The sequence below is a fragment of the Poecilia reticulata genome, chromosome 18, assembly GCF_904066995.2.
Source record: "Poecilia reticulata chromosome 18, P_reticulata-male-v2, whole genome shotgun sequence".
Classification (NCBI taxonomy): Eukaryota; Metazoa; Chordata; class Actinopteri; order Cyprinodontiformes; family Poeciliidae; genus Poecilia; species Poecilia reticulata.
Window position 1 is genome coordinate 7,169,827 of NC_088847.1, and position 21,631 is coordinate 7,191,457.

The following is a 21,631-nucleotide window of genomic DNA, read 5'->3' on the forward strand; positions in this document are numbered from 1 at the left end:
TGGATTCACACATCCCACATCATAAGTCAGTTTCCTGTTGGTGAGCAGTGGTTAGCGCTAGCTTGTTGTCTTGTTTAGTAAAGGCAGTGTGCTCTGCTCTGCTCTTCTTCCACTCCAGCCCTCAAGGTCTGGTATTCTGCATACTTTAGCTCTTCCCCTGGATTCCTCATAAACTGATCAAAATTTCGATTCCTTAGCGGGTCTCAGTAGAACTTTGACATGCTGAGGAGGTAGTTGGACCCTTTGAATCATCTTTGTTGGAGCTGTGACAACTAAAACTAGCAGGACACCAGCCTGGTCAATAAGGAATGAGCTTCCGCCCATCTGCCTGTAAATGTGTGAATGACTGAATGTAAAGTGAAGAGCTTTGGAGTCCTCTGGACTTGATGAAGCGCCATGCAAGTACAGGCTATGTTACACATTACTATTTAACTTTGGTCTAATCTAACAAGAAGATTCAAGTTCCTAACCAGGCCTGGTGCTAGAGCTGGGTTTTAACTGGCTGTTTACAAGAACCAGTAATCTTCTACCAAAGATGCTCTAAGAGAAAAAGGTTTTAGTGCATGGAGACAATTTCACCACAAAAACAAAATTTCATTAAAACATAATTAATGAAATTAATTATGAAAGTAGATTTAATAACCCTGTTTTAACATAAATTGGCGCTGTGACTAGAGCTGGATGAAAACACTTTAACTCCTGTTTTCCAGAGCTCACCAGATCAGGATTGTGATGCATTCCTGAGCACCACTGACTGAAGAACAAACATTGTCACCGAACTGAATGAGAAATTACTTGATTATTGATTCTGAGGAAAATGCTCACCTGGGAGGGACGAATTAATGCGGGATTTCTAAATAAACTCCAGGAAGATAAAAGACAATCGACATGTTATTCTTACACAAATCTGATATTATACTGTATTCTCTTTGAAGCTTTCCAAAGTTTTATATTTAACTGCCTAAATTAAATCTTCTACAGAAGCAACATAGTAGAGTTTCTCTCTCGCTTTCATTTTCTCTGACTACTTTCAATGTCACTTAGAGGTGAGGTTACTGGTTGGACGTTTGTCTAGACATTAAGGGAATCTTTGCTGAACTCAACTGTTGATGAACTCTTGTGATCCTGGGGGCATTTTTTTTTTACATTTCACGCACTAATACATTTCAGTGTGAGAAATATTTTTACTTGCATTGTTGACCAGTTGTTCTCCATCTGTGCCAATATTTACAAAGTAAGACTCTTCAGTGGTCACAAGATGTATTGGTGTGTCTGATGTCACGGAGTTCGGTGATTGTGTTTGTGACATTTCCAAGAACTCTACTGCTGCTCCATCCCTTCTTTTTCCTTGTTTTGTCTCCCTAGATTTCTCGCTGTAGTTTCCATATAAATGCCTGCCTGTCTTCGTTGCTGGCCCAGAGGATGGTAGGCTCTGCAGCTACCAATGGAAAGACACAGAACCTTTAGGGGATGTCCAAAGAAAAGTTGTACCCAAACATTTCCCTCAAAGCAAAACTCTAGGTGAAGAATCAAAGCATGCCCAAGACTCTACTGTCCATCGTCTTCTCCATCATTCTTCAACTCAGCCTCAGCAAACAGATCTCTACATCCTCCCATCATACTCTGACATCCTCTTTAATAACTTTAAAAGCCTTTGAGAGGAAGAGCTTCTCCTGGACTTCAGTCTTTGCATTGAAGGCAACACTTTCCGCTCCCATAGTGTAGTGCTTGCATCTGCCAGTGAATGCCCACATTTATTTTTTGGTGCAAAACCAATCTCTGGATTTGGAATGAAAGAGATTTCAGATTTCCTGACTCCACTTGGATTCGGGGCTGTTCTGGAGTTTGCATATTGCGGACTGGTGGCTGTGGACCACCTTGAAGAAGAGATGGTGGAGGTCCTGAATGCCTGTGATTATCTACAAATGGATCGGCTGAGGAAGGGGCTCACACAAACGATCACAACCTCTGCTTCGGAGGGGAAAGACAAGAGCTTGGCGATGATCAAGGACATGTGGGGAAAAGGATTAGGATGTGATATAATAATACAAGCAGATACTGGAGAGAGATATTCAGGTAAGATGATGCATCTTCCAGTTATAAGTTGTGTACTTCTTCCTGACATTTTTACCAGAATCCTTTTCCCAGAATGGGACATCACCTGTGACCCATCCTGGTTGTCAGAAAAAAGTAGTGTCAGACATCAACACAAGCCTCAGTTATTTCTGACATTTTCCACCCAAATGGTGTGTCATGGTTTTGCAAACTAATAACGCAGGAATGCCTTTCGGAGAAAACGTTCTATGAATATTTCCCTGAACTGACCAAACAGCCTGTCAACAACAGAAATAATGAATCATCTGCTGTACTTTTAAAGAATAGATCTAAGGAGAAGAGAAACTGTTTATATATAGACATATGTGGAGGTAAAATGAACACCTTTTTCTCTTTTTTTCTGAACCTTATAGTTTTGACTGGTGTTGAAGCAATTTATTACTCCCAGAATGCATAATTACCTTTAATGTAATTTCGTACATTCATAAAAACATAATTTAAGAAAGTGAATTTCTGATTGCAAAATGAATTGACAAACTAAAGTCATTGCAAATTATTCCTTTGCTAGACTTGTAATAATATTATTATTGTTATTATTATCAATAATCTTTAATAATAATTATTAAATATAATAAATCTATTATTGTATTTAATAATAATAAAATGATTTAAATTATTTTAATTTTTAAATATTATTTAATTAATAATTATTTTAATCATTAAATAATAAATGTAATTATATAACTGCATTGCAATATTAAAATATTAATAACAGTAATATTTGTTATTATTATCATAAAGATAGTTATTAATATTATGAATTATTATGAATTATTATTATTGTTGTTACTATTAATTTAATTGAAGAAAAACCATGAAAATATTCTCATTGACAGTCACCTTGAAAAACACAACGAAAAAAAGGTGAAACTACAACAGCAATAGTGAATGCATTATACGTCAATAGAAACTACCTTTGTACTTAAAAAAATCCAAACAGGAATCAGTGTTTGAATGGAGTAGAGAAGTTTGAATACACATCATTAAGCAACATTTGAAAAGTTAAGAAAATCATGGTCTTGTAGACAAAATCAGGTTAAGCAGAATTCCAGTGAAAGAATATTTAAGCAAACGCTGCAGTAGTAAACATAATCCCATCCACTGGCTGCTTTCCGTCTTTCCACTGTTCTTTGGAACTCCTTATAAATTAGGATGAAATGTTCTAAGTATTGTCTGTGTGATATCACAGTGGGGTTTTGTGGTGTTTTGTAGGGTGTAATTCTTTAACTCCTTGAATGGAAGCAGACCATGAATCCTGGTATAAACATTAGTTTTGTACTTTTATGACTGATAAGTCTGTTCAGTCTTGACGTAAGTTTTATAGTTTTTTCTTCCCTCACTAAAATACATAAATATTTATTGAAACAGACTAAATGTTATGCTCATTTACCCTCATGCTAAATGGTTCAAGCCTATTGCCAGCTAAGCTATGGTAGCTATTTTTGATTTGCCTGTTTCCAAAATACTGCAGCTTTCTCTGTGTGAGACTGTCCGCACTCATAGACAGTTAATGCTATTTATTCAGACTTAATTGCTACATGTGGACAAAAAAAATATTTAAAACATTTTTTTTATATTTCTGTTAAAATGGCTTCTGTGTAAAATGATGTAATTCGCACTTCCAATAAGGAAAACTGACAGTTGTCCAAAATTACCTAAATTTAGAGGGTTGTTGTTAAATATATTCATTGCCGTTTCAATCTTTTTAACATTAAATTTTTTTGGGGGGGTGGGGAAATTGTGTTAAAAATGAGACAAGATTCTTCTAATCCGACCTGCTTTCATAAGGAATCTATGAATGATGAACGAAGAATGAAACATAGTATAATTATCTGTTTGGTTTTTTTCCACAGGCTAGACCTGACGCAGTGGAAATGGGAGGAACTACCTGACATGTTTTTCCCAAGGGACTACTCTGCAGCGGTCTGCCTTGACGCAAAGGTTTTTGTTTTGGGTGGTAACTACGACGACAGCCAATACACAGACGATGTGGAGTTTTACAGTCCTGAGGAAAACACCTGGAGGTGCATAAAATACCATACAAATCTGCACAGGGATACATGTCAGATGTGCTTTATTAGCACCTTGATAAATTTGTGGGAATTATTTGGATGGTGCATGCTTTAAAAAGCTGCATCAATTGACCAAGCCGTTTTGTGGACCTGCTGGCTCACATAGTGCACACAAGTCTTATTTATTTCCAGAAGGCATTGACAATAGGTAGAACTAAACCTCAAAATTGCACAAACTGGAGTTATACAAATAAATGTGCTGAATGGAAACATGCCCATTTTGAGAAAAACAATCACATTTTTTGATAAAGAAGTTTTTGCACTAGGATGAGATGGTTTCAGCTGTATTCTGGCTCTCACTCCGGTGGCACTCAAAGTGAGTTGGTGCCAAGCTTTTGGTGCATCAGTTGCTATCCAAAATGGACCCAACAACCACTCCATGCACTCCACATGACAGTAAATCAAGCACAATGATCAACTGTTCATCATGCCAAGCAGGAAAGATTTTATTATAGTTAGAACTGCTGGATAAAAAAGGAAAAACGTTGGAGTTTATCTAGGCTCATATACAGAACATAAAACTTTACCTCCATCTTGTTATGTAGCTCATGAGCCTCTAGGGGGAACTGCTAAGCAGTCAAAGGAGGAAAATGGTCCATAGATAAAACTCACTACCTTGTGTCATGCAAGACATTTTGTCAATGAAAGAATAATGATTATTTCACAGTTGTAAGACGCTGATTCGTTTTCAGTTTACATTGTCGTCTTCCCCCGCAGGTCGACTCGCCCTCTGGACGCGATGGTCTGTGGTCATGCTGCAGTCATACTGAACGGTCAAATCTATCGCCTTGAAATTGAGCCTCTGTCTTTTTACGAAGCCATTACTCTTTCTCAAACTCCACCTTCGGAAAGTCATCACCTCTGTCTTCCTCTGTGAGCCCATTAGCAAATGTTTTTACCAGAGAAGTAGCTCGTATGATATATGAGCAGATGTGCAGTTCTGCCAGATGTTTGCTAATTGCTGCTGGCTAGTCTGAAGGAAGTGACTGGGGAGTTGTGGAGGAGGGCTGCTCTGTGAGGCGGAAGCTTGGAAACTGCTGCTCCATGGAGGAGCTTCTTCTAGAAAAGAGGAGGAGATTCGTCCTTGAAGGCGGGGCTAGGTCCACTCGGGCATTTTGCACAGCTGAATGGTTGCAGAGGAAGACTAAAGGATTTCTCAAACATGCATGAAAGAATCAAAGCAACACCCCAGGTGTGTGTTTAAAGAGAGAATAACACAAGAACATGATGTAAAGCTCAAAAAAGTTAATTTGACATGATGCTGCCCCTATGAAAGTTAAATATTAGACTAAATACTCCATGTAGCAGGTCTGGGCTGGATCTAACATCAGGACGGCACTGCTGCCATGGCAATCGGTATTTCAACTGGAACTGGGCAAGTTCTGGCACTGATGGCACCGATTATAAGAAGGCATACCACAAGGGACCCTATAATGGTTTAGTTTACTTGAATTTAATGTGTGTGTGCCTTATGTGGGTCGATTGTGGGCTGTGCAACTTGATCAAATGTCCGTCTGTTATTTATTTATTGTTAGTTATTTTGTTCCCTGTTCCTGCCACCCTTGCTTTATTTTAGATCCGTCTTCCCAGCTGTTTATTTACTCATGTCTACATTTTCTTTTGTTAGTCAGTCGTTTCACTGTTAGATTATCTGACTGGTTTATGTTTACTCCCAGGCTTATCGTGACACGCTAACTGACAAAGCAGCTTTGTGAATGAACGTCGCTCCTTTTAAAATCTGTAGGAAACACTGCAAACCTAATTCCTCCAGTGCCTGAGGGTTGTTTCATTACATGCTAACCTAGACTGTTACAGGTTGTTGCATAAAATAAATAGAAGTAGTGATGGGACTTATGGCTCTTTGAAGAGAACTGAATCTTCAGGATGCGCTCACTTCAAGGAGCCGTCCACGTGATCCATTTTTGAAAATGTACATGTGTTTTCTGAGAACAAGCCATGTTATCCATAACACTGTTTTATTTTAATGGTTTTTGTGGGTGAAGTTCGCAAAAAAAAGTTGAATAATCCGTATTAAGTGAATAACCGCAGGATGACAGAAACAATCAGGTTCCGCACATAGCTGCCATGACACATGACGAAAACACACAGGTAGCTGCTAGAATGTTCTCTATTTGCTCATCAAGCCCTTTTTTCTATGTTCTTTCGTCTATTTCATTAATTCACTGATTGAAAAAATAAATTTTTTGCTTAAATTGAATAAGAAGAGCTGCTGCAGTGTGTAGAGCTAATCGATACTCAAGTCCTGTTGTTTAGCGTAAACAGCTGATCAAAAGAATTGGATTGCTTGTGAACGTCAGTTCACTAAACAGCACCATTTACAATTTTGCTGTTATAGCTGACTATTCGATTGCAAATAAACATTTTTACAACCGTAACAGTGATTGTTAAAAATTGATTAAATGGCTTCATTAAGGTGCACACCTGACTGACATCTGGCTCCCGTGCTGAAACTGTTCTGGGTTGGCCCAGCGGAAAAGCAGATCTAGGCCATCAGAGAACTGTTTTCTTCGCGGTATGTCTGCTGAGTGCAAGTGTACTTTGTGGGCCAGAACTGGGCCAGACCACTTTTCCTATGTGGGTTTTCCAACATGACTGGTGCCCCTATGCTCTTTCAGCAAATTGAGCTAAAACATTGAGCTGTTAAACTAAAGGTGAGTCTTTAACCCCCACACTCATCTCTGAGGCTTCAACATCCATCACTGTTATTTTCATAAACCACCTAAACAGAACAAGAGAGCTTAAGGCTGCATTCACACCAGCCCTGTTGAGTCCACTTTAACTGAACTCTGGCTTGTTAGCATAGATAGTCCGGTTTGTTTGGGGAATTGTGAATGCAAAAAAAAAAACTCTCTCTCTTTAAAAACTTTGGTCTCAGTTCGATGGAAGTGAACTTTAGCAGTGTTCGAATGCATCAGTCACAGACTGTCAGCTAGGAAGCAAACTATAGTGCAGGGCATTCTGAGTAAATAAAAACAAAGCAAACGCGAGGATCTACGGCTGGCGGAAGACATGTCTCGTGGTCTTTTATCAACCACAAAAGAGAAATCCTACACCAACTAAAATCGGACACTACGAAATTTTTGTTACATCTTATGAGAATGGATGATGTACTGAGTGTCTTCTTCAGAGGTTTTCCTGTCATTTCTTTCAGTATTATTTGTGCAGCACCACCACAGGCGAGGGGTGAACAGGTTTTTCAAAGGTTTTGAATTGTCTGACAAAGTGAACCCCAACACCTGAAAATGTAAAGGTTGGAATTTTGGTTCCCAATCAAACCGAGTCTTTCGGCTAACAGGTGTTACGAGACCCTAAGCTTTGGAGATGCTACGTCATTCAGCATCAAAATTTGACTGTTCTTAAAACCCTTTTCTTGTTATAACACATCAGCTTAGAAGACAGAAATGTTCAATTAGTGCCCAATTTACTGTATAATTCTAAAATGGACAAATTAAAAGTATTATTCGTTTCACTTCTCAATGAAGTGGTCATAATATTATGCCTTGTTGGCATAATTTGGTACATCTAAGGTTTGATCTTTGTCACAAATTTGTAAGACACCCTAACTGAGACAGTTGGTGCTGTCCCTTTAGGAAAACAAGTGGGTTGTATTATGACAACCACAATCATGAATGGAAAACATTTTTCAAGCCACTTGAGGAAAATAACAGTCAGCAGTGACGACAGTAAGGGGAAAAAATGTTTCTTTAAATGTCTGCTGGACCCTTAAATAATCTTATGCTACATTCCAAATATCTAACAACCTAAACTATGTTCTCACTCATTGTATTCCAGAATTGTGTAAACTAAGAGAACCATATCTTTGGAATATTAATTCAATTCAGAAATTTAATGACTAAAATTATTCAATTTCTGAAATAATAAAAAGAAATGTTCTCATTCATTGAGCCACTTATTTTCAGAACCAAGCGCTTTTTATGAAATCGTTACATTTTACTCAAATAGAAATTTCTGAAACGGTCTCAAAACTAATGCAAAGTTTCAAGAATCTCAAGTGTTTTCTATTTTGGAAATTGTTAAAAGTTTAAGCTATGAACAATACTGGAATATATTAGGATTATTGCATGCAATATGATGGCAAATTTTTTTTTTTTTTGAAATAAGAGCTTATAACATAAAAAAATACCTGAGTGTGAAAATCTAAGGAAATTCTAAGAACATCATCACTTTAGTGTAGTAAGCTTTCTAAAAGTCCAACCACTTCCTGTGAATGCTGCTAAATGAGATCAGACAAACCACTATGATTTTTTTTTGTTTGTACTGTTTTGCATGTGTGCTATGACCTATTTATTGAACTGTGCTAAGCAGCGTCCTGTCCTGTTGTGACTAGTAGATGTCTGCTGGCTTGAAAACAATATGTTGATCTTTAAAAAAAAAAAACATTTTCATTCTTCACATAATGTAAATGCTGGCCATTCACTTCTTATTCTTTTTTTTTCTTTGTCTTTTCTTTTCAAAACATATGTCAGACAGAAACTGATCTGCATTTTGGTCAGAATTTTTCATTGATTTATTTATTTTGACTTTTAAGGGTCAAAAAGTATTTCCTCAATTGTTAAATTGAAAAGTGACGTGCAAATATGAACGTATGTCACTCAAAAACCACCTTTCTAAATTCTCTTGACATTATCAGTAAAATCTGTCGATTTCCTGTATTTTCATGCGTTTCGTCTTTTCTAACAACGCGTTTGAATCTGAGCCCTGAGGCTTTGTGGATGCGCTCAGATTTGAATAAGTTTGGTAAATACATAACTATTCACCAAAGTGTACTTACTACCATGGCTGTACTAGGAGCCATACTATTTTGACTTAGAAATAATTCTTGATCAGGTATTGTTTACAGAAGTCCAAATACTACGTTAAAAAACTAACTTGTAAGCATCTTTATACCGGTCACAAAGAAAAAAAAAACTTTTTAAAATTGACTAACGGGGGAAACATTAAGAAACATAGAGTGTATATGAAATTTGATTTCAGTTCAGTTTATTTGGTAATAACTCAAAAGAGAACAAGGAACTACATGATCTTGCAACAGTGTTAACGACTGCGACTTTCATGACTTTCCCTTATATCTATTGTGAAGTATAAGGGAGATGGATACATTTCTTTAAATGGTTTACAAATGAAATTCTGAAATGAGTGGAAAGAACTTTGTATTTGGTACTGGATGTAAATTCAAAAACTAGGTCATGCTGTTTTGTTTTTTTTTTGGCTCAGTCTTTTCCATACCAACCGTCCAAAACAAACAAACAAAAAAAAAGGTTTTCTCTTCCTAACTGTTCCACCATTAACTTTCCACACTTTATTTGAAACTGGCACATTCACACATAGAGAGATATGTTTTTGTCTGCTTAAACTTTGTCAGACCATTGCTGGATGCAACTGTCCCTCTTACATCTCACAGAAGCAATAGTTTTATTTCTTCTTTTATGCATAAATTGCATAAAACTTGTCATTATTTCTTCTACAAACTATAACATGACATGAAAGATTCCTGTTGTTCGCTATGAACTCCTAAATGGCCCAGCGAGGATTCATGAGATTACCTCTGACTCAACACATCAGAAGATAATCACTAAAACATGAAGTGGCTGCTATGAGTTTGTCTGTGATTAATTATTTTTATAATACAATGCACATTATGATGTATTAATATACTGGCTCTTTCTGAATAAATGAATTAATTTGGTATTAGATGAATCAGTGTGCAAGTTTATGCAATAAAAACTGAGAGGGAATTAGTGAGCCAAATTTCTGACTTAGCTTAAAGCTATTTACTATTAAAAGCTCACGGTTGCGCAACAATAAAATTATATGTATCCAATACATAAACATAATACTAGTTTATGTCTCTAAACTAGTATTTAGAGACATATAAATGGCACATTTACATAGAAGAAGTGCATCATATGTATGACTTTTATTATTATGATAAGATGTTTAAATAGAGGAACAGATACACCCAAAACTAATCCAACTAATAAGACCCCAGTTTCCCTGCAGCTGATGAGTTAATACCAAAAATGTTTTAGCAAAAAAGAAAGAGATTCACTCATCAGGCCATGGACGATATTAAAGTAATTGACAAATTCTTCTTTTTTGGCGAGTCATACGGCTGCAGGAAATATCTGGTCTTCCAGACTTTGTAGACAGAGACTCGAAAACAGAATGTCATTGTTTTCTACTGATAACAGCACAGAGCAATATAGGGCAAGGAATGGAGGAGTACTTTGCAGTCAGTATCACAATCATCTCATCTGTTGTGTCTGTAGCTTGCGTGACAGTTTGCCCTGCAGCTAAAACCAAATGATGTCGTCAAATCATGCCAGGCCATTAACTCTTCAAGCCAGTGTATCCGTGGCGACCTTTCAAAACCCTGTCCCCACTTAGCGCTCTTTACACACTCCCTGGTTTTGGCGGATTTAATTTATTTTTGAATTAGAGGTGGCTAACAGCTGATTCGTATTATCTCCTGCTCACATCTCTTCAACCACAGCACAACCTTTTGATGTGTTGCCGTGCGAATACCACAGATGGTAAAGATAGCAGACGGCATCTACTTGTACGGTGACTCCAAAGCGCTTTACGCAACGTGCATTCATTGCTGATGGTGGGAAACTGAAGCCACACCTACCCTGGGGGAGGCTAATAGAAGCAAGGCTGCCATACAATCAGAAAAATGGCTGAAGTGTCTTGACCAAGGACATGGCGACTGTCCTTAGTGAACCGGTGGATTGCAGGTTGGAACCTGGGTTGCAGGTTGGAACCTGCAACCCACCGGTTGAACTCCTAAGACCTGAGCCACCAGAGCCCAACAGCAAACGACAAACTTTAATGTATTTTATTAGGATTTTATGTAACAGAGCCAACACAAAATACTCTGTCATGATATATGTTGTGATGGAGGATCAAAATGTAGAAAATGCAGGCAGCTTGAAGACGAAGAATGTTTAATGACCAAAAATTATGAAAAAAAAAACTATAAAAAAAAAACCTAGAGGGAACACAGGGAGCCAGAGTAGAACAAAAACAGGAATCCAGGAGCAAAACAGGAAATCAACAAGGAGATGATGAGGTTTAATGTGATAAAACAGCATTAGACAGGAGGATCCAGCAAGAAGGAACTGAGAATGAGTAACTGAACAATGAACAGACGGCTGATTAGAAATGAGTTGCAGGTTTGAGGGGAGAGAAACAGATTCGAGGGACTAAGAAATCAATCTAAAACTAAAGAATAACTAGACCTAAGAAGAAAAACAAAGTATAGCTAAACATAAAAAATAAACGTAGTACACTAATCACTAAGGAAGAATTGAACTAAAATAAAACAGAAGAAACATCTGTCTAATAAAAAGGAAACTAAGGAATACAGAAAAAACAAACATCAAAACAACTCAGGATCCTAACAGACAAAGAATACATGATTTTAAAATCTTAAAAGCATAATCAGAAATAAATTGAAAATGGAGATATTTTTGACAAACAACTAAAGGCAGCCTTCTAATAAAAAAGCTGAAAAGTCTTCTTTGGAAAAGTTTCCAATCGTCAGCTGATAAGGTTCACGTCTGAACCGGTAACCCCCGGAAGCAAAAATATTCCTGCTTTCTCTGTCATCAACAAGCATGACTGATACCATAAATCATTTTTATCTTCATTTTTCTGTGTCAGATGTATTTCTAACCTTTAATACTTAATCAACACTTGAAATGAGTTGGGTTTTTGAGTCCGCTTCACGAATATGACTCATGTTTCCTGTGAAGTTGCTCCATTTTTACATCTATGTCAACGAGTCCACCACCACAATCTGACAGCAGCTCTGAACTTCAGCAGAGTTTAACCACAAGGTGTAGGCAAAACGAACATTTCACTTGTATTGAGAAACGGAGGGAAGAGCGATGCATCAAAACGATTACAGGAAGGATGATTGGCGAAACGTTTCTTGTGCAATGTTCTGTTTGTGTTGCAGAACATCCGTCAGTATGAACATCGTGTATCAATTGGACTCTTACAAATGTAGATGCGTAAATAGATTGTAAGGTATAAAAAAATCCGGAGTCACCCATAAAAAAAATCAAGACAGATTTATTAGTATTATTACTATTTAAATGTGTTTAAAATCAATAAAACATGTAGCTTTTCATTTTTTCCCCTTTAAAAATATGCAAGATCAACTCAAGAATTGGAAGAATATACAACAGAAAAGTTATGATGTTCAAATTACAATAATAAATACATACAATAAGGTGTTGGGATGATAGTTTAATATCAAAAATGTTTTTCTTTTTAAATAAAAGTAAATTCACTATTATGTACACAATTATGATTAAAAAAAGAAATATACATTCAAAGTTTGAATCTGCTGCTCTATTAACGCTATTTCACATGAAATCCTGTTGCTAATGCACAAAAAACTTCACTACAGCATTAATGTTTATAACAGGATTTAAATAGATTATAACTTATGCTGTTTCAGGCACAGTAATATTTCCCAGTTTTAACAAAAAACAATAAAACTCAAAAACAGAAGGCTTTTTTTTTTTAAAGCTACTTTCCTCTTTGTAGTATATATAAAACGGCTCGAGTGCTAGTCTATCTGTTCAACCATGGCGAGAGTTTTGAGCTCTGGCTCGTTAGCTTCCTTGCCTGCCAAGCTGCTGCTTCTCTCCTTACCCTTTCCTTTGAAAGGCTTCCCAATTTTGGTCGACAGCGTGTACAGGACGGAGCTCTCGTCCGGCGAAGAGCCGCTGCGGCCGCTGCGGGCGATGGTGGACGTGGTCCTGCTCTCCGAGTTGGTGGCCTCGAAGAGCCGGCCCATGAAGCTGAGCCCGGCCTGGCGGATGTGGGAGCTGCCGGCGAACACGTAGAGGATAGGGTTCACTGCGCTGCTGAAGTAGGCGAAGGCTACGACGGTGGACCGAGCGCTGGGAGTGCAGCCTTTCCCCGTCTTCTCGTTCTTCAGTAAACAAGCCACCTGAGGAAGTGAGAAGAGAGACATTTCTCAAATAATCCATGACAACAGGAGGATGTGGATTTTTATAAAAGTGGGTTTCTATGAAGAAGTTTGGGTCTTCATCCTCAGCTACAGTACTTCGGACGGTGTTTCTTCCATATTTAGGAAATTGTTCGTGAAGAATTCCAGTTAATGGTTCTGTAATGCCAATCAGCAGATGGCTGTGAAATTAAAATGACCTATATAGCAACTCCAAGAAGAATATCCTGGGCATAGTTAAGGCTCACACTTACTTCAACCGAAGTGCCAAAATCGTCTGTCATTGACATAGACGCAAGACGGAAATTGCGTCATTGTGTTTGATGAGAGGCATCCTGCACTCAATAGAGCTTTGCACCAAGTGTTTTATATGATGTGCTCAGACAGTAATGTTGATATTCCTTTTTAACGTAGTCCTCTTCCACTCTCCGGATTTCGTATCCACAAAAGGCATCAATACCTCTGAGGAATGTTTATCTGACAGGGTGAGAAATTAAGTAAATTTGTATAGTTCTTCACTAAACTCCTACTGTGGAAGTAAGACTACAAGATGGAAATTGAGGGGAATCCCTGCTGAAATAAAGCAGGAGGTCTTTTTCCCCAGATGGTCTGCAGCGTTGTGTTTAAGGTGTGTGTGAAAACAAATGGCCCTCCACCGTCTGTTCGGCTGGAGTATGTTGGAACTTTTTTTAGCTTCATGTCACATCATAATGTCATTACCTTATCTTTGACTCTAGGAGTTTCAGCTCCCAGTTGAGTTCTCCTCTCACAGAGGAGAACTCTGTGGGAGGAACTCTGTAGGAGGCATATTCATGCCCCACCCATCTCCTCCAGACTAGCGGCACCAAATTCACCACTGGGCTGGAGGCGAATATGCAAACACCTGGTGGAACTGCACACCTGCTTTGATCAGACAAACTGCAACGCTCCTAAGAACGATTGTAAATGGCATCAATGGACGGCATGGAGGAGCATCGTTGTGATGACAACCTGAGGGGGGGAGTGCTGGAAAGGGCTGGGAGGTTCAGAGACAGAGGCCAGTTCCAGTGTGTCAGAGAGGGCTATGATGCAACATCAAATTTCTTTTGTTTTGGATGTATATAGCATTCAAAGCCAAAATTAAACAGAAATAAACGTTATACAAAGTTTCAGATACTACTACTAACAATGGCATTAGCAGAATCACCTCAACAATGTTGACGGTGTGATAGGGAAGCCAGAAAATAGCAAAGGTGATGATGATCAGCAGGATGAGACGACTGCCTTGTCCTCTGCGCTGGAACTTGGCACTTTGCAGTCTGCATATGACGGAGGAGTAGCAGGTGCTGATGAGTGAGAAGGGAACCAAGCAGCCCATGACGGTCTCAAACAGGTACTGGAAGACCGGGTGGCCCACGCTCCCCCAGTGATAAGGCATGCAAATGTTCACGGTGATGTTGTTTTTATGCTTCTTTATAATACTGTAGAAAAGACAGGAGAGAGAAATGAGGCAGAGATGAAATCACTGTCCACATGATAAAAGTCAGGCTTTGTGGAAATGAATACTTTAATACTGTTAAATACTTTCAGTATTATTAGACTACAAATACAAAATGCATTCATACGCCATCAAACAAAGTCATTAATGGTAGTTTTAAAGTCACTTGCAATAAAATAAGCAACAGATGAAAATGGGTAAATTCAGCAAGTTGAGCCAACGTCAAAAAAAATCCTTAGAAACTTTTCAAAAAAGTCAGACTTCAGAAAAAAAATCAAGACAAGTAACAGACCTTGAGTAAATAAAAAAGATTGCCATTTCTTTCTGTTTGTTGTGTTGCATGTAATCCTCTGCTTTACATTAGAGGTATTGAAATACAGTAGGAGTGTAGAAGAAAGGAGTCTGGATACCGTATACATAGGCTATGTATGAAGTATAACAACAATTAAACACTGGATGCAACATTCAGTTACTGGTTATATTCTTGTGCCACTGTTGATAAATACTATAATCAGTGATTGTTTCACAAAGGGTAGACTCCAATTTTTTTTGTGAAGTCAAAACTATATGAGAAGTTTTCAAAAAACATTTCATGAAGCATTGAAATCTTTCTAAACCTAGAAAAACATCTATCATTGACAGCTGGTTAATAAAGCAACAAAAACATGCAGCTAAAAATGAACCTGCCTTACCTCTTTAAGACTTAAGATTTTTTACTTGTTACTTTTCTTGTGCCTCGAAATATAAACACATTGGGGATCTAGAGTTATATTCAATAAATATGGTTTGAAAGTTCATTTATTTCCCTAACTCAATTCACTAAGTGAAATACATTGTATAGATTAGGCACTCAGACTGAAGTTGTATTAATTGTGATAATTTGCTGATTACATCTAATAAAAACACATTTAACATTACGATACATCAGGCTAATAAAAAAATGTAATACAGAAATGTATCTTTAGAGAAAAAGTATGTTCATTAATTGCTTGAAACAGTTATTTTTAAGAGGTACCGACGTTCTAATTTATTGAAGATGACTGCATTTCCTTCCCATATGCAAAAAGCTGGAAGCAAAAATAACATGACATCTTTAAGATTCAAATTAAAAAACGAAATCAGAACTGTGAGGCAGTGTAAATGAATAAAGTTGGAATACGGTGCCAAAAATAATCAACTAATTAGAAATGCAGGAAGCTCCGCCCCAAAGATTCAGATCTCAATTATTTTTCCCTCGCTGCCAAGGCCGGTTTCTGAGGAGTTTTGTTTCTGCACTGGGCTTAATCCTGGGCTTTAACCAGGAACTTTTTTTCCTGGCAAAAGTTCCTGATGTGGGAACTTGCCTCAAGCTAAGAAAGAGCTTTCCATTTAAGTCAACAAAAGCTAAAAAAAAAAATAAGCAGGCTGTGGAAACCATTTTTGTAGAGTTCTTGACTTATTCCATCAAAGAAAGTGAACAAAGGTAATCAGAGGTAATTTGTGATGCAACTTGTTGAGAAAATTAAAAACTTTTACAATTAGGCCAGTAAAATAAAACTAATGGAGAAGTTCATCCAAGCTTGTGAAAGTACAATGAAATCTACAGATTTGTTTGAGTCATGAAATAACTGTATGAAACTAAATAGTTTTCATTCATAGAAAACATTTAATTCAAACAAAATCTTAACTCTACAACAGAAGACCAATGATCATGCGCTGTTGACTCAAGTCTGAAAGACAAAAGTAGGGCAAATTATGCAATATTTTTTGTTTTGTTTTTGTTGGAATATTGCGCAATTTTGAGTCATGTCATTGTCACTGTTCCCTTTTCTGTTATTTGAAGTTGTAAAAATACTTTTTTTGATTCAATCTGTATAAAATTTATCATACTACATTTTGACCATTGGTCTTTGATGACGAAGTCCAAGTTTTTAAGGTTGACATCATCCTAATGTTTAGCTCCCTCAACATTTTCTTCAGATTGATATTACAACTCTGGCTTTGCCTCTCCAAAAATATTAATAATACCGTCAGTCAAAAGAAAATCTGGTGGTAAAATGAAAATACTAAGCATAAATCTCCCAGGGGTGTGATAATTTCCATTTCTACTGCACATCAAATCTTAGTTCTTTGCTGTAGCTCAATACAATTCACTATGTCCCATTAAGCTCTATGTATTCACTGGACTGGTTGGTTAAAGTTCACATGTGGAGTATGTGAACCTGCCCAATGAACGTGGATAAAAGGTCTAAACCTGAAGGAAATTCTAGTTCCTATACCCCTGCAAAGAAAACATGCATGATAAAAAGTAATCAATTGACTTAATTGCTTTTTGTCAAAATGCAACCAAGGTTTTTTTAATCAACCCTTGGAAACCCTGTCTCCAAGGGTTTCCAAAACCCAAAAAGAGGGTTTCCAATTGGTTTCTAAAACAAGGTTCCGAAAGAAGGTTTGTAAAACCCTCTTTCCTAAAACCCTGTTTCTAAAACAGGGTTTAGTCTCTAGCTTAGTTAGTCTCTAGGGTTACCCTAGTTTAGTCTCCAGAGACTAAAGACTAGTTTAGAGACTAAACTCTAGAGACCCTAGAGACTAAACTACCCTTTTGTAATTTAGTCTCTAGGATTTTAGAGACTAAACTACTTGGAAGTCTGATTAGTTTCTTAAACCCTTGGAAAATATTTCCACGAATTTGTCCGTGTTGGTCTTACCTGCGGTAGAACGGCATTGGCAGTGACAGGAGGAAAGCCAACACCCAGACCCCAAACAGGAGGACCAGCAGGGAGCGCTTGGTCCTCATCCTCTGAGACACGAAGGGCCTCGTGACGGCCAGCCAGCGGTCCATGCTCATGAGACAGATCAGGTAGATGGACACGTACATGTTCACGCTCGACAGGTAATGCACCAGCTTGCACGCCGCCGAGCCAAACTCCCAGCCTCGTACTGCCGTCAGGAACCGAATGAACAGTGGGGCGCTGAGCAGCACGAAGCCGTCGGCCAAGGCCAGGTTCAGCACCAACAAGCACGTCACCGAGCGCTTTTTCACCCGGCAGAGCACAGACCAAACGACGAACATGTTACCAGGGAAACCCAGCAGGAACGCCAGGGTCAAGATGGCGATGCCAATGTGAGCCGAGATGTTTTTGGGAGGAGGCGAGAGGGGGACGGCGGTTGTGGTGTTCATGCTGGATCCCAAAGAATAATTCATCTTAAGAATGTGAATTTGGATTCAGCTAGCATGAAACTGCCAAACCTGTCAGAAAGGGAGGAAGGGGAGGAAACATGGTATGCTGTTTATCCTCACTGCAAAAACACAGAATGTTACCAAGTATTTTTTTTGTCTAGTTTCTAGTGCACATTTCTTGAAATAAAACGTACAAGTAACTTTTTAGCAAGATATAGGAGATTATTAAAAGTGAATAATTGTGTATAATTTTTTATTTTATTTTATTATTATTATGTTGTGTTTTAATGTACAGCACTTTGTCTCAGCTGTGGTTGTTTTAAAGTGCTTTATAAATAAAATTGGTTTGGTTTGGTAATATTGAGTAGAAAAACAAACCACTTCCACTGGCAGATAATTTCACTTATAACATGGGGAATGTGTTTTGTTCAAAGTGAAATAATCTGCCAGTGGAGACAAGCATATTAATCTTTTTTTTAATCAATATTTATCTCCTATGTCTTGCTTAACAGTTACTCATAAGTCAGTTTTGTCTTATTTAAGGTACAGAAAATAAACTAAACTATTTGGTAAGAGTTTGTGTTGTGTAGTGCAGTAAATGTTGAAATAGTTGAGCAATGCGCTTTTTAATCTATTCAGGAACACTCAGTTTGCTTTAAGGCATTAAAATTAATGAAATTAAGAAAAAGAAAAAAGAAACAATGAAATTATTCCAGCCCACTACCAAAACATCACAGGTTGTTCAAAAAGTTCAATAAAATAAAATAGGATAGAACAAAATAAAATAACACACATGGTAAAGCTTTCATTTAAAAAACTCCATATTATATGTTGAATGAATAACAATAGCAAACTTGTACAGCCCAACATTTTTAATTCCTTTCTCAAATCTTCAAGACTGAAGATACAGTCTTCAGTCTTGATGAAACAAGGCAATATTAATCAAATAATTCTCTGCATTTCAACCGAAAGGTCAAAGTATCAACAGTATGAAACTCACCTGAAAATGATCTCCTCTATTCAATTCGCCACCATTACTCCACTGTATTTCTTCGTATTCTCCAACTTGCGTGAACTTTGTTGCTCTCTCTGACTACCGTTTCTGTGATGAGCCAACCAAGCGCATTGCGAAATGTTGGTCACGTGACGGAGAGGGGAAAACCATTGACTACAGAAAGACAAGAGAAAACCTAAGTGGATTTCAAGGTAGTCCCTGCTCTTCCTCCTCCTCCTCTTTTCATTTTGCTGTGACATTTTGGCTTTTTGCAGGAAGATACACTTGATACCCGATAGTGTCAACAACACCAGAATGTAGGCATGCGAAAGAAGTAGGTCTCTGTGAAGCAGTGCCTGTATGACGCAAAGAGGAAAAAAGTGCAATCATAATAAAAAAAAAATTAATTAATTAATTCCAGTCTGGTTTAAGTTACTTCCCACTCCATCCCCCATAGTTGAATTCTATAAAAGTAAAAGAATGCTTCAACATGCCTAAAAACCATTAGCGTTCTCCGTTTATGGTAGAATGGGAATGACCAGCTTGAGATTTCATCATTTGGGGGAAAAAATAAATGACAGAAGTGGATATTCCAGTAACTGACTTACTCTTGTTCGTACACGAGTTTGTATAACGGAGCATAGTTTTTTTGTTTTTTTTTTTTGCTGTTGCAACACACCTTTTTTTTTTTTTTTTTTTTTTTTTTTTACGGCACCTTCTTCTTTCCACATCTGTGTCAAGCCGATGGACAGGATGTATTCAGTTTCATAAGCATCGGCGTCAATTGTGTCATCATATGATCTACTTTTCTGCCAGAAACTGCTCAGTTGTTTTTTTTTTTTTAAAAAACCGCTGAAAGTAATTTTTTTAGACAAGTCAAATGCATATATTAATTGGAAAATAATTCTTCCTACTACCAAATTAAGAGTGTTAACTCAGTAAAGATCGTTTCGGTTCAACTTAAATGGCATTAGGCTTTTAAATTTGCGCACGCCCTCAAACGTGTTGTATGTGTTGTAAAACTGGTTTGGTCTTAACTGTTTTTTTGTTTTTGTTGTTTTTCTTTGAAAGGCAATAGACAATATCTCACCTGCTACAACCAACTTCTTGTCAAACTGGGCCGAGAGTGAAGAGGATTTCTGTCACGTTAAAGTCCAAGAATGCTTGTCACAGTTCATACAAACACTGTTTTACACCCTTTACTTTGTCATAACTTTTGGTTTAGCTTTCTTTCTCTTTTTTTTTTACATAAATGAAATAGTTATTAACGCTAAACCGCCGAACTACAGTCGCTCTGGCCCCAATGTACCCCAGCTCTAGCTGCGTTAGCATTGACGAAAGTGCCGCCTCCGAAATAAGTGGGGATTGTCGTTATCAGACACATGCAAACCTGTGTGTAACTTCATTTACTTTACAACACGTCGTTGGATAACATCGAGCTCATGTTATTGTTCACCAGTAATTAAATTCCAGTAGTAATTGGTCTACAGAATATCGAGCGAGTTGTAGGCTACATACTGCTAGGTAAAATTCAGCAGAAAAGCACTCAGGTCAGCTCAAACGGAATCACGACTCTTGGGGGTGGGGGGTTTACAGTAAGTGAGGTGAAACTGGGCCAAGAAGTTTAGCGACGGCAAAACCTGGTTTGAACCAAGAGTGGCCAGGGCCTTCACAGTAAACTTCCTGCCACAGACCATTTGCTATGTATGTATGTGTTCCTCTTGATTTCTTTACTCTATGTCTTTTTAGCTACCCCAAAATCAGAAAAGAAATAAAAGAAACATAATGCAACACAGAATGTTTAAATATTTGAAACCAGCACTGATTCACAATAGGAAAAAAAAAGAATAAAATTAATCAAATAAAATTACTAATATTTGTTTTGTTAACAGAGAGCTAAGTGGTTAAAGTCGTAGGGTTGTCATTCACTCTACCCTCCCATATGACCAGATAATTATTTAATTCAAAACTGACAGCAGTCTAAATGTTTTTAAAATATCACCAGAAAAAAATTACCATTGTCAAACCATCATCATTACTCATTAACACATCTATGTTAAGAAGTTTCGTGTTTGGACTGACCTACTGAGAAATGTGCGACATCCTCACATTCCATAGCCGTAGGCTGCCATATATGGAGACGGGTCCCAGCGAAGAGCACCGCTTCAAGGTTTTTGTGAACACAAGTGATGGTTTACACATGAATAATGCCAAAAATGTTCAACTGTGTTCTGCTTCCACTTCTCACAGAGCCTAATATATCTATCTTGATATTTGCCAGCTAGCTATCTTGTTGGATTTCAAGACAGCTCGATATCAGCTATCTGGACATCCAGCTATATTGATATCTAGCTAGATAGCTCACAAGGAAATAAGGAAATAAAAAAGATTGCCAAAGGAGATTTCTGGCTGTGGCTCAACTACATTGCAAAAATACTTTGGAACATGAAGGATGTCGGTGTATTGCAACACAAATAATAAGAATAAAAAAAACATGTTCTGGAGATCAGTTTCAGGGAAATATTTCTCTAGATGGAAATCCATGACTCGGTACAGTTTTTCAGTGACTTTGGTGCATTTCTAACATCTCCATGAGCATTTCCACTGTTCATTTCTTTACTGTAGCTGATGACCTGAAAACACCACGACACTTGCTGATCATTCCTAAAAGGCAAGTACATTCATGTCAATGAGAGCATCGTCAAAATGAGAAGTCATGACGCCATTGTCTGTAAGCAAGAATTACTTTATCACGGTTTCACGATGACATGTAACTCTGTTGGTG

General features: G+C 37.6%; 1 protein-coding gene across 1 annotated transcript; it reads right to left on the bottom strand.

Moving 5' to 3' along the window:
* Positions 1 to 11,282: 11,282 nt before the first annotated feature.
* Positions 11,283 to 19,382, bottom strand: ltb4r (leukotriene B4 receptor). The gene is made up of 4 exons (XM_008435168.3): positions 18,853 to 19,382; positions 17,380 to 17,921; positions 14,402 to 14,675; positions 11,283 to 13,197 (listed from the first exon to the last, which is right to left on the bottom strand). The coding sequence occupies exons 2-4, from the start codon at positions 17,874 to 17,876 to the stop codon at positions 12,811 to 12,813; spliced, it is 1,158 nt and encodes a 385-aa protein (XP_008433390.2). The 5' UTR covers positions 17,877 to 17,921; positions 18,853 to 19,382; the 3' UTR covers positions 11,283 to 12,810.
* Between the last annotated feature and the right edge of the window lie 2,249 nt (positions 19,383 to 21,631).

What these genes read in the sequence shown, in the direction of transcription:
- ltb4r (XM_008435168.3), bottom strand. Translation starts at nt 17,876, where the DNA reads ATGAATTATTCTTTGGGATCCAGCATGAACACCACAACCGCCGTCCCC. An exon ending in CCAATGCCGTTCTACCGCAG is followed by an intron (nt 14,676 to 17,379) that starts GTAAGACCAACA and finishes TCTTTTCTACAG; the next exon opens with TATTATAAAGAAGCATAAAA. An exon ending in ACACCGTCAACATTGTTGAG is followed by an intron (nt 13,198 to 14,401) that starts GTGATTCTGCTA and finishes TCACTTCCTCAG; the next exon opens with GTGGCTTGTTTACTGAAGAA.